Source organism: Spermophilus citellus, assembly GCF_964194105.1.
Source record: "Spermophilus citellus genome assembly, chromosome: 1".
NCBI lineage: Eukaryota > Metazoa > Chordata > Mammalia > Rodentia > Sciuridae > Spermophilus > Spermophilus citellus.
This window is the reverse complement of record NC_138182.1, coordinates 203,876,419-203,889,933: the sequence shown is the minus strand read 5'-3', so window position 1 is coordinate 203,889,933 and position 13,515 is coordinate 203,876,419. Positions and strand designations below refer to the sequence as shown.

General features: G+C 34.0%; 1 protein-coding gene across 1 annotated transcript in view; it reads right to left on the bottom strand.

Moving 5' to 3' along the window:
* The window catches only part of ST8SIA4 (ST8 alpha-N-acetyl-neuraminide alpha-2,8-sialyltransferase 4), a 91,602-nt gene that overhangs the window by 42,656 nt on the left and 35,431 nt on the right, over positions 1-13,515 (bottom strand). The window contains exon 4 of the mRNA XM_081289900.1: positions 1,312-1,605. Within this exon, the coding sequence (XP_081146026.1) occupies positions 1,312-1,605 (294 nt within the window). The remainder of the gene's footprint in view (positions 1-1,311; positions 1,606-13,515) is intronic.

Sequence of the window (13,515 nt, the reverse complement as noted above, 5' to 3'; positions counted from 1 at the left end):
TAAAACAAAACACCTTAGCCTCCTGTCTATTACAGTACATAAAGGAAGTTATTTTTAACTCTGGGCTTGGAACACCGTCTTTTTTTTAGGAATTCTTTCTATTATATTTAATTGATCCCCTGAACCTGTCATGCTCAGTGCTTCTGTACTACATCTCCATTAACCTATGAGTAAATTAATCAAAAAGTTTAGTTGGCCTTTGCAATTTTAGTGTTTTACTTCTCTTAAAAGAATCTGCAGTTAAAAGTGTACCTTCTCAAATTGATACTGTGTTTATATAGGATAAAACTAATTCCCTGCCCAACCATATTCCCACTTAGTTTTCCAACTTCATATTCCAATTCTCCACAATGGACTCCATTTTTCCATACCTTTACTGTGCACCTAATCATTTCCTTGTGTCAGTTTCCCCTAATGAGGCAATGATATTTCCTTCTGTTTGGTTCCCTCTCTCACTTTCACTTTCTCCTTTTTTTGCCCAACAATGCCATGCTGTTTTTAAAGTTCAGTTCAAAATGCTAAGCCCTCTAGAGGGACAATTCACCCCTTTACTTTACTGCTAGAATTGTATACACCTCTGTTTCTACCATGAAGCCTATGCATCTAAGTAGTGAGATCCTCACTTTTGTGCTGACAGTATCTGACACTCAGCATACATACATTCAGTAAATAAACATAACTGCTTATCTGCTTATGGGTTTTATGACTGAATTTGGCCTTCTGGTTACTTGTCACTTCTAAGCAAGAGATCATTTCTTATACTTTTTCCTTGAGAATAAAAAGCCTATGATAATAAAAGGGAAATGTTGACTTAATTCATGAAGTTGGCATCTGTGACTTTGGGGTAAAGTGTTAAGCCATATTATCTCAGTCAGTCTTTTCTCTCAGTAGTAGGCCTCTTGGTCTACAGATGGGACTTAATTGCTCCTTAAATATGTTTAACATTTATGTTTCAACGATATTATCCACTAGTCATTTAGCACTTCTGTTGTAGCTTTGTTATCCTAAACTCATCAATTTTACTATGAATTCTTATTACTCTAGCTCAGAAAAATATAAAAATCTCTAGTTTGTTCATGAGTAGACATAAATAAGTGCCAGGTTCAACAGCTTGCTTTTATGAGAAAAGGATGAGTTAAAATAGTAAGTACACAAACAAAAATTCATGATTGTGAACAGGGTAACCGTTATAAAATAATGGAAACATATATTAATTTGGAGATTTTACTGAGTCTCCTTCCTGTCTAGCAAAAATGTTTAGTTATGTGTTCCATTGTGCCAAGGACAGACTAGTCCTTTCCAGTCACTTACCCTCTGACAGCATGAATAAGTCTCAATGATGGATAGGCAGTTCGCACTTTCAGTTTATTCTTAAGGATTAATGCATTAACCCATTCCACATGCTTCTCTCCTCCTTTGACCATGAAAGCAGGAATCCAAAGGACACTGTCATTCAGCATGGAAAGTCTATGCACAAATTTTTCTCTGTCACTCTCATTCCGAAAGCCTCCAAATGCTCTTTGCACAACTGATGGATTCATGGTAATAAAATCTGATTTAGTTCCCACATCTGCAGCAAACTCCACCACAGGAGCTAGGTTACACCTGAAGAAGAAAAAAAAAAATAATGGACAAATGACAAATAAATATGAAACATTCACTCATAAAATGACATACATGAAAAGAAGAATGAGGAACAAGCGTGTTATTTTTTTTTCTTTTCCTCTTCTTTTTTCAACAGGTGAAGGAAAAATTCCAAAGATAATCTGCCTGGTAAAATTATGTTTTCAGTAAGTCACCATACTTTCAAAAATATTGCTACCAATAAGCATGTACACTACTATTATAAGACTCAAATTGCCACTTGTATTCAATCTGTTGTCTAAGAATATTTTTACTGTTATTTTCATTAAACTATATGATAGAATTCACAGTAAGTGAATTTATGATGACAAATTCACTATGGCTCTGTTGCCATGCAGTAGGCAATATAATCCATATGCTGTTTGTGTAAGTACGTAAAACACATCGGACTTGGTATCTCAATTTGTACAGGTTGTCAAGCTTACATCTTTTCAACAACTTCATATATATAACCGAATGAATTCAACTTCTGCATGCTCTGAGTTAAAGGGAATTGTACATTTCCTTACAGCATTTTGCACAAACATATTTTTTCATCTGTGGGTCAAGTGGGGAAGAAAAGAAAGAAAAATGTGGACATAATATTTATTAAGTCTTTCTGAGATTTGAAGTAAAAACAAAAAACAAACAACAACAACAAACAAACAAACAAAAAACCCTTTGATGTAAGGTCAAGTATCCTCCATCAGGTTTCTTTTGAGGACACCTTAAAGGTACCTTCTTTCTCCGTTAGGACTTCTTCATCCCTAGGAAATGTTCAAGTTAGAAAGAGAAAGAATTTGTGGTTCTGAGCCAAAAGGTCTTGAAAAGTGCCTGACCTGATTTTATTCATGTAACTAGGTTCTATTCTTGTATTATAAGACAACTTTGGAAAGCACCTTGAATGTCTATAATTCATTTGTGATGCTTTCTTGATTCCATCATATTAATTTGGGGGTATTTGATGTAAACTATAGCCTTTTAAAAACTCACTATGTTTAATCTGCTAAAAAAAGCAGGCTAAAATCAAATGATGAATGAAAAACTAGATTTTTAACAAACATGAATTTACTAAGAAAAAATTCATTTGAATTTATTCAATCTAAATCATCACAAAATATAAACATACCCCTCACACACACATCCACATGCATACACACACATAAATAGAACTTCTCTCCCCCACCCCTTCTCTCCCCCGCCCCCTTTCCTTTTATCAACCTTTCAAGGGAAAGAAACATTAATAGATTTTCTTTTTCAGTATTTTTACAGATTTGATTTCATTTATGAAAGCATCTCACATTTCTCTTTCTCATATATTGTACTGCGTTAATTACATTTTTCCAACAGCTAAATTTTAATTAAAAAATAAGCATGTGTTTTATTAAAAACATTGTCTTGTATATTGTTCTTATATCTCTTAATTAATACATTTTATTTCTTCCCATATCTTGTATAACACTTAGCTATTGAACAAATCTCTTTCATCTCACACTGTTAAGAAAATTCTACAGTGAGCTATTAAAAGAGAAAAAATGTTAATGTCAAGATATTATCTGTAAATTATAGATTAATTATTATCTTTCAATTTATGTATCTTTATACCCACTATATCGTATGACAGAGTATTTGCTTTCACCACTACTTGAGATTGGATATTGTTTATTTCCATCCTGATAATGATATTAGAAACAGGACTGCCCAGAAAAATAATTGTTACCCATGAACAGATACCAAAGTGAACATTCTATTGTGAATTTCATAGGAGATTAAGATTTTGTATTTTTGAAGTTCTAAAAAAATGTGCTGCACACAAAAGTTAAAAAATCTAAAATTTTAATCAAACTGATTATAACATGAATTTGGATACTGTGTAAGGAGGTGAATTCTGAATATCATTATTTCAGTCACTTCTCCTTTTTGACGTAAAATGTCAAGAACACTTGTTAACATTACAGTTAGCATGTTCCTGCCAGGGGAGACGACAGCATACATATTTTTCTGCTACACAGCAATGCTTAGCAATTGCTTTCAGAGGGTGCTCACTGTAGAAAAACAGTATCTAAACTCTATTTCTCCATAACATAAAAGTAATTAGAGCAACCCTCTTGAAGAGAATAAAAATTATATTCTGTTGAAAATTGTTAAGAAAAACCTTACTTAAGTACATTATATTTTTAGTTGTTTTTCCTCACCTCATGCTTAAACATCCTATGTCTTATGCCATGTTTGTCAACACCTACTCTTTCAAGATTGATTACATATATTTCCGACACATGTTTGGGCATTCATCTTCTAAGAAGTGACAAAATGTTCATCAATTAGAGCTGAGGGCTAAACTCGGGTGCTTTTCACTTTGGAAACAAAAGGAAGTTTATCAAATATTTTTGGTGGACAGGATTGATCTAGGAGACAAGCACATTTGATGCAACTAAACAATGATAAATGAGTTTAATGACAAGGAGGAGAAACTGGATATCAAATGATATTAAATCCATGCTTATATACATAGGACATGGAGCAGAGGGGATTTGAGCAAGCCAAAACAGGTCTTGTGACTTATGGTAACTGAGGCAGGGAAAACAGAAAGACAGTGACAAATCATACAATATACACTGTGCCAGCTCTGGGAGTCCACTTGTCATGTTTGTGGGAAGGAGTATGTGTAATTTCTCACTGGAAATAAAGAGTAATACCCTGGTCCACATGTGGTCAGTAAATTGCTCTGTGGTTGAGTCAGATATTTTGTCATATAATTAGCTGAATGTCACATAATCAAGGAATAGAACTCAAGAAAGCCAAAATAAACAACCAGCTGTGCTGTACTCAGTAAACTCAAGAACTAGAGAACATTACTTGGAGCAATATTGCTGATTCAGTAAGATTCTAAATGCTTTCTCAATCTCAACGCTTTCATCTTTTTAAAAATTTTAGAGGTTGTAATATTCAAAAGTAACTGAAATGTTTCTCAAGGATTTATGAAGTGATACATGATTACTCATATTAATGTTAACCTCATAAAATAGATGAGTGTCCAGTTTTTAAATGGTGGATTTTTGTGATCCAGAGCTGCTGAGTGCATTTAATAGACTCAAGCTCTATTGTTTTCAGCCAAATCAATTGTTTTTTGTACCGTCAAACTATTTGACAAATCAGAATCAGGATAATGTACATGCAAAATTAGATGTGGTGAGCAAACCTTCTACTTATTCTAAACTGTTCAGGACTCTATTTATTGAGGTTGATTTCTCAATGTTGGTTGATTGCTCACAAGAACAAAGCTAGGTCCCCTTGTATTCTAGACCTCTGAATTTTCTTCTGCACACACCATAGCATATCATGCTGCATATCATCACTTCTCAGCATTCTTTACATGCAGAAATGAAGACATTTCCTTTAAATTTAAGGCAATATACAACACTTATTTTAAAATTCATGTGGAAAGTAATGTTTACTTCATGTACGGATACTACAAGATCACAGAATTTCCTTACAAAAAATGTTTCTAGGATTTGTGAATGTTCTCTGCATTTCTCTTAAGTTATAATTCCAAGGTCGAAGCAAGTAGGAGGTCTCCCGTTTATTTACATAACAGCCATGCACAGTTCATTGTGCATGACACTAGTGGATAGAATGCCTTTTCTAGTTTAGTTATTTTGTAATTCATGCTACCTTACAGTGACAGAAATCCGTCCCAAGTGTAATCACAGATATTCCTAATAATATTGATGAGATAAGGCTCATTCATTTAGCCATCTGCTTATTCATTCTATGGTATGTTTCACATATTTTTGAACTAGTTACCAAGTTTCTGATGTAAAATATAGATGGTACACTGAAAATTTTGGAATTTGTACATTCTTACATATTCAATGTTGATTAAATTAAATTAGAAGAAAACAATTCTAAGTGGGTTACACCCACTTTTTGGTTAATATTCAGACAAGTCCTAACCACATAATTATCATATTTCCTTTTTCCTCTTTTGGCCAATCCACTGTGTCTTTCCTTGTACTAAAACTGAAATCTTTCATCCTAAACTATCATTATCAATGGGACCACATTTGCCAGTACACTGAAAAATAGGAGAGTCTCTTCTATTCACGGAGGAAACTTCTGGAAGCTTACTCTCTTCTTGCTTCTTGGCTTCAAGAGTCAAGAGAATAAGCTCTGTTTTTTTTTTTTTTTTTTTTTAAGCTTTATGGTTACACGCTCAGAAAAGAAGCTGGAATATGCGATCTGGATCTGTTCACCTCTGACTTCTTGAGGTGAAAGGTAGTAGGGCTCCAATCATCCTGAAACCAACCATTTTTGGATGAGGTCAGGAATAGAATTATCTATATATTTAAGGATGAACCGCAGTAAAGGTGATTAGGAAACATGCCCAAGGGCATGGAGATTATGAAAGAAAAGGACAATCAGGTTTGGAATTGCTCCAGGACTGGAGTTTTAACTGGCTTTGTTTGTACATATGATTTCTTTAGAAATGAGGGAAAATGTCTATATAGTCATCTTCACACAAACCTTCATATAGAAGAAAGTCTGCTTTGTCTTTCTTACCTAGGTTTTAGTCTCAAACACCCCACATTAAAGCAAGGCCAGGTTATACTAAGCCATTCTGTCATGACTGTCCCCAATTCTAAACAGTTACTAAACAAAGGGTTTTAAATACCTACAATATTAGATTAATGTCTGTATGTCAGATCTTTTGATGGAATAGGTTACCAAAATGTTAACTAACTACTTGATAAGACTGTTTGACACATAAAGAACAGGAATAGAAGTTGATTTACATGTAGTCTGGCATTAGGTAGTAAACAAATTACAAGAAATAAAGATGCAAATCATGTTGAAGATTTACATTCTCAGTATACCAGATGAACAAGAACACACACACACACACACACACACACACACACACACCCCCCATATATTATGACTGCTTAAACATTGATAAAATCCTCAGTGTTATAATTGAATACAAACACCACATTTTGTGAAAATAATGATGTGACTTAACAGAAGAGGAAATTTTTCCACAAACCCAGGTTTGTTTACATTACAGGCAAGGGTGGGAAGAATACTGTCAGATAATTTCTAGGGAAATCCACAGAATGAAAAACAGTCAAACTCATTTTACAAAACAGATCTTGTGCTGAGAAATATGTCAGACTATGTCATTACAGACTTAGGTCAAAACAGAAGTGGAATTAATGGTCAAATACACTACAGCAGCAAAGTCACTTAGATTTCAGAGGAGTGGGAAATGGGGGGAAGTATACCAATGAGTGGTATAAGGTGTTTAAATCAAATAAAAGTGTTAAATATACACTTAGAATTTTATCCAACCTTGAGTACAACTTTTAGGAATAAAAAGTGTCCGATTACATTTCTGTCCTTAGTCATCTCTAGTAGCAACATTTGGGTCACCTATGTTGCCATCCATATATGTGTGACATCAGGTAAATTTCTTACCTGAGATTATAATTATTCTTTTATGTTTATTGGGATATAATTGAAAAATAAAATATTTCTTGGAATTTTTTTGCTTTAAGTGAGACTAACACTGAAATGCTATAGAAAAAAATTAAATGCAATAGTGAATTTCCCCTCAAATTTCCTTTCCCTGTGTTAATAGTGCTTGCTAGAATAAAGTGATCCTTTTTACATCATCCTTTTTCTTTTATAATCTATCTTGATTGTAAATCTTTGAAATGCATGAAGGAATGTTAAAAGGCATGTCAAAGAAGATCATTTTGAGATACAGTGTGAGAAAGCCCAGCCTTTATGACATTTAGTAAGCCATTTTAGTGGAATTTAGTTTCAGTCTCCTAGAAATTGGGGCTTTAGTAGCTGATGGAGCTTAACTGCAAATATCTTAATTATTAAAGAAGGCAAATTTTATTCCATAGGCAGTATGGAAATTTTAATAATTCTTTGACATGGTAAACTGCATTTAAAAAAGAAGAATGTGGCTCAAGTGTTCAGGAGAATAAAGCCATCCAATTAAATCTTCATAATGTAATGATTCACATATAAAACAACTAAAATGTTTTGTTATGATTGCAAAAAGAATTGTAGCCAAGTTTTCTTGAGCCCTTATTATGTGCCTTTGCAAGCAGTATCACATATAATTCTCATAAAACCCATGAGAGAGAAGTATTGTTGTCATACTTTACAACTGATGAGAAAGCTGAGTTGCAGGAAAATTACACAAGATTACATAGCTTGTAATTACTACAGGGAGATTTTTACGTCCATATTTTTAAGCCTTGTGTATCAATCAATGGTAATGAAGAGAAAGTGCCAGAGCAAAAATATACAGAATATGGCCCCAAATATGTGGCTATAAATTCTATCACCTTATGGATTCTAACATCTGCTTTGAAAGCCTGGTTGGTAAAGGTGAAGGTTATCCTTCCTCACTTTCTTATAAGCACCCATCCCCAAAGTTGGGGTGTTGGATGAGAAATATATTAAGTAAGACTGAGGAGAGAAGACTGCCCATTAAGTTTAATATTAAAGTAAACAGATTGGAATATGTCCTCTTTTTTCTTTGTCTTCTTAAGATTTCTGTTATTAAAAGTGTGTCCATCATGAAAAACTACAGATGAGCAAATGTTACTGCTGGAGGGCAATTCCTTTACCATTGGAACTCAGATATTTCTAAAAACGATGAGGCTATTGTAAGTTTTATCTCAGATAAGAGGATACTAGAAAATCATTAGTAGTTTTAATTAACTTCAATGTAATATCAAATACAAGTATCTTCTATTATATAAAGCAATGTATTAAGTAAGGTCTAATTTATCAGTTTTCCAAAAACAACAAAACCTTCTTTCCTATACGATCACTACTAACCCCAGCACACCAACAGACAAGAATCTGGGGATGAGGGAAAATCATTACAGTTGGATTGTTTCATTGCTAATTCACATTTTTAATCAAGCTCAAGCTTCACGTTTATCAGCTTTCTCTTTGGAGCCTACTTAGTTTTGAGTGGTTGACTAATTACAAGTCAGGACTTGTTTTTCAGGAAAGGATAAAAAAATAGAGGGATAGGCAAAAGGAAACACGGGAGGAGTGAATGGGGAAAATGTAAGACATCATAAAGACAATTCACAAAGTATTTTTCCTCTCAATTAAAAGTACAATTTAACAGCCTCTGGCAATCAACACATGATTACATGCACTAAGCAATGTAGAAAATAGAGCTCTAACTTTTGTTCTCAGACAACATAGAAAATAACAGAAAATTCTGAAATGACAACAAAATGCAGGTCCTAATAGTGCAGGCAGCTACTTTTTCTAATTCACTATTGTAGTCTCATTGCCCAAGAACATTATGCAGGTGTTCAATAATAATTTTGAGTGAGTTAACTTCCTTATTTATTAAATTCCATAAGGCCCTGAGGGTAGTGACTCATATGTGGATTCCCAGCAGCTGGGGAGGCTGATACAGAAGGATTGCAAGTGCGAGGTCAGCCTCAGCAACTTAGTGAGACTCTATGCAAATTAGTGAAAGTCTATCTTAAAATTAAAAAATAAAAAAAAGGGATGGGGATGTTTATCAGTGGTTATATATCTGTGGGTTCAATCCCCAGTACAAAAAAATCATAATCAGCAATATCAATGAAACCTAATAAGTAAAACCTGAAAGCTACAATGTCAAATTTTTATTCCAAAATTGATCAATTATTAAACTGTTTTTTATTTAATTTGTATTCTCTTTCTTAAATTTCAGTGCTGCATATTTCTCCTGTTTCTATTCTTAGCTCTTCTGTATGCTTGTAACCAATAGTCAAAAATAAATTCTGGCTAATTTGAAAGAAAAGTGATTTGTTGTAAGGGTGGTTGCACAAAAGAAATCACTAAAGAGATCACATTAACAAACCATTTTTAGGTGTGGATGTGGTTGACTCTGCCATTTCCCTATGTCTAGGACTCTGTTGGGTCTTGCTGTCCCTGAACCTTTCTCTCACTATCTAAGGCCATAAACTGGAACATCTTGTTGGACTACAGTTAGCCACATTCCATTCCCTTGTTGCCTAGACAAGGAGGAGAAAATATCTGTTCCATTTTTTTTTCTTTTGCAATGGGCAAAAGTGTTCCTTCCCAGTGTTTGTGGATTCTGCTCAACTAACAATTATGATTGATCAGTCAGTTGTCAAATAGCCAAAAAAAAGGCAGAAATGTTCAGTTAATCATTAGTTATCCTCAATTTTAAGATGCTGATGTTTGCTTGAGTTTCAGTTAGCAGCCATTCCTTCTGTCTCAGTCCACACCTTGCCTCTTGGCAAGTTCCCCTACTCCCTTGCCTTCAGTCATCATGGTTACGAAACCCTCTGTCTCCAACTGTGCTCTTTTACCTTAGATCCAGTAAGTTACTGAACTCAATAATTGCTCCAAAGATATTTCAAAACAGCAAGTCCACACTAGAAACCATACCTGTAGTGTTCTCTGTTCTCTTCCATAAATCCCCTATTTATTTTATTTTATTTTTTTTTATTTTCTAACACTGTGTCAACCGTCACCTCTGCTGTCAACAGAATTGAAACATCTGCAAGGCTTCTTATACTTCACCTTTTATTCCTCATACCTACTGGTCACCGCATTCTGTCTCATGTTCCCCATCCCTCCATTCAAATAGGAGCCGTTTTACTTGGTCTCATTGACACTGTTTCATTTTAATAACATCTTACCTACATTTTTCTATAATCTAAATTGTTTTACAATCTGTAATCACACAGTCCTCTATTCAGTCATGAACATTGCTGCTTTTGAGCATTATGGTCCATAAGACTGAAAGATTATGAAATTTTAAATCTGATATTTCAGGATATACCTCAGTCTGCTTTGTAATATATACATGTTTTAAGGTTGAACATCCCCTAGCATGGTCAACAGTAATTCTTTGGACCTTCAGAGCCAAGTACTCAATCTCAGAATATAGAATGTAAACACAGCTTTTTTTTTTTTTTACAAGGTGCTGTCTTGCCTTCATTGACAAAATGATAACACAATGCATATTTATCTCTGCCATTGCATTTATCACATTGTATATTAGTTAAATGGTATGTCAGTTTCTCCTAATAGACTGCAGTTTCCTTAGACCATGTCTACTTTCATGTCTCCAATCCCTGACAGTTCACATCTAGTGTATACTAGTAATGTTATGTTTGGTTGTGAGGTGTTCCTTAAAAGCTTATGTGTGAGACAATGCAAGAAGGCTTAGAGGAGAAATGACTGGGTTATGAAACTCTTAACCCAATCAGTGAATTCATCCCCCAATGGGGATTAACTGAGTGGTAACAGAAGGTGGGTAGGGTGTGGCTGAAGGAGGTGAGCATTGGGGATGTGGTTTTGGCTTATATATTTTGTACCTGGCAAGTGGATTCTCTCACTCTGCTGCCTATCATGTGAGCTTCTTCCCTCTGCCACACTCTTTAGCCATAATGTGCAGCCTCACCTCAGGCCACAAGGAATGGCGAGCCGTCTATCTATGAACTAAGACCTCTGAAACTCTGAGCCCCAAAATAAACCTTCCTCCTCTAAAAGTGTTCTGGTTGGGCTTTTTAGTCACAGAAGCAAAAAAAGCTGACTAAAACATTAAAGTAATTAAAATATTTGTCAAAATGAATGTTTTTTTGATAAATTTAGGGTTAATTTTTCCACAATTTTCTATCATGTATTGCACCTAAATTTACTTTTAAAGAGTAAACTGAGCCTGGTGCAGTGGCACACACCTGTAATCCCAAAGGCTCAGGAGGCTGAGGCAGGATGATTGCAAGTTCAAAGCCAGCCTTAGCAACTTAGTGAGGAACTAAGCAACTCAGTGATACTCTGACTCTAAATAAAATACAAACAAGGGCTAGGCATGTAGCTCAGTGGTTGATTGCTCCCCAGTTCAATCTCCTGTACCAAAAAAAAAAAAAAGCAGTAACTGAAAAATATTGACATAGTTTAAATTAATGAATATGAAATGCATTCTTTGTATGTGGCTGGAAGATCAAACCTAGGGCTTTGTGCATACCAGACAAGCAATTTATCACTGAACTACATCTGCAGAACATTAAAATAAACTATATTTTTTAAAAAATTTATACAAACACATGCACACACACACACACACACACACACGAATATATATACAGAATTGCCCCCAATATCAATTATTCAGTCAACTTCAGGTATAATATATTTTTTAAAAGTTAAATCTGTATTAAACATGTACAGACTTCTCATCATTACTATTTCTAAAACATCACATTATAACCATTTATCTGGAATTTCCATTGTATTACATGCTATAAATAATATAGACATGATTTAAAGCATATAGGAGAATGTACATAGTTTACATGCAAATTCCATATTACTTTATATAAGGGAAATGAGAAAGTAGAGAGTTTGGTATCCACAGACAGTCCCAGAGTCAACACCTCATAGATACTGAGGGATGATTGTGTATATTCATAAGGACATACACGCGCGCGCGCGCACACACATATACACACACACACACACGCAATCATTTAATCCTCATGTCACCACAATAGAGTAAAACCATCATCAATATTTTACAAATGAGTAAATTAAGGCTCAATATATGCAGGATGGATGAGAGTCCAAAGTCATTTGGTACAAACCAATGTGTTAAAAATGTTGTACACATGTGCAACATAGCTGGAGCTCAAAACCAAGCAGTCTAATTCATGATTCTACACTCAAGCATTTTTAACACCTGGAATAAATAACCAAATAAATATGTAGATATAAACAAAACGTGTTTTATTTTGTATGTCTTGAACTTCATAATTTTCCTAAGCATTGTCAGAAATTTTTCACTATGCTGAATGAGTTATCAAAAAAACTACAGTATATAAACACAATGGGCTATTATATAGCAATTAAAAAAGAACAAAATCATGAATTCACAGAAAAATGAATGAAACTGGAAGTCATCATATTAAGCAAGATAGACGAGACACAGAAAAACAAGTATCACAACATGGGGCAGGGAAGGGGAGAAGATGATCTAATATTAGAAGAATAAGTTTTAGGGAAGAGGAAGTGGACTGGGGCTAGATAAGATGAAAGGGTTAGGAGGGTAGTAGGGAATATGACATGAATATACCATAATATATGCACATTTGGAACTATCTCAGTGAAAACCATTAATTTGTACAATTAACATAAGTTAAATATATAATAATAAAATTATTTGCAAATGTAGCTAAAAACATAAAATAATTCATTCTAAAAATAATTAAATATGATCTATTAAATTCTCCATTTATCTCAGGCCATTAAAAACTAAAATGTGGTTGTGTCTTCTTTTTTACAAAAGTCAATATGGATGTATATGGTAGCAAGACCAATATTTATTTGAATCATATTCCTTGAAATATCATATTCCTTGAAATAGCACATAATATTAATATCAATTGAATCGAGTGAATCCTTCCTTGGTAATTACAAATTGGAATCATTTTTATTTTTCTGAAGGGGTACAAGAGAAAACTCTTGAAGTTTTTGAGAAATCCTTGTTTATTGTCTCAGGCAAAGTTTCATGATTAGGATATAGAAAACTAGGGGTTCTCAGAATATATTTTGATATACTTTTGCAATAATTGTGTCATTTAACTGGACCACTCCTTGATCTGTCCTTGCTGAGCAGTTTCTACTGTTTCACAAAAATAAGAACTGATTCAGTACAAAATTTATATCCTTAAAAATTATGTTGTACATTAAGGGCTGGGGTTGTAGCTCAGTAGTAGTGCACTTGCCTAGCACATATGAGGCACTGTGTTCAAACCTCAGCACCACCTAAAAAATAAATAAATGAATAAAGGTACTGTGTTCATCTACAACTAAATATATGTATTTTAA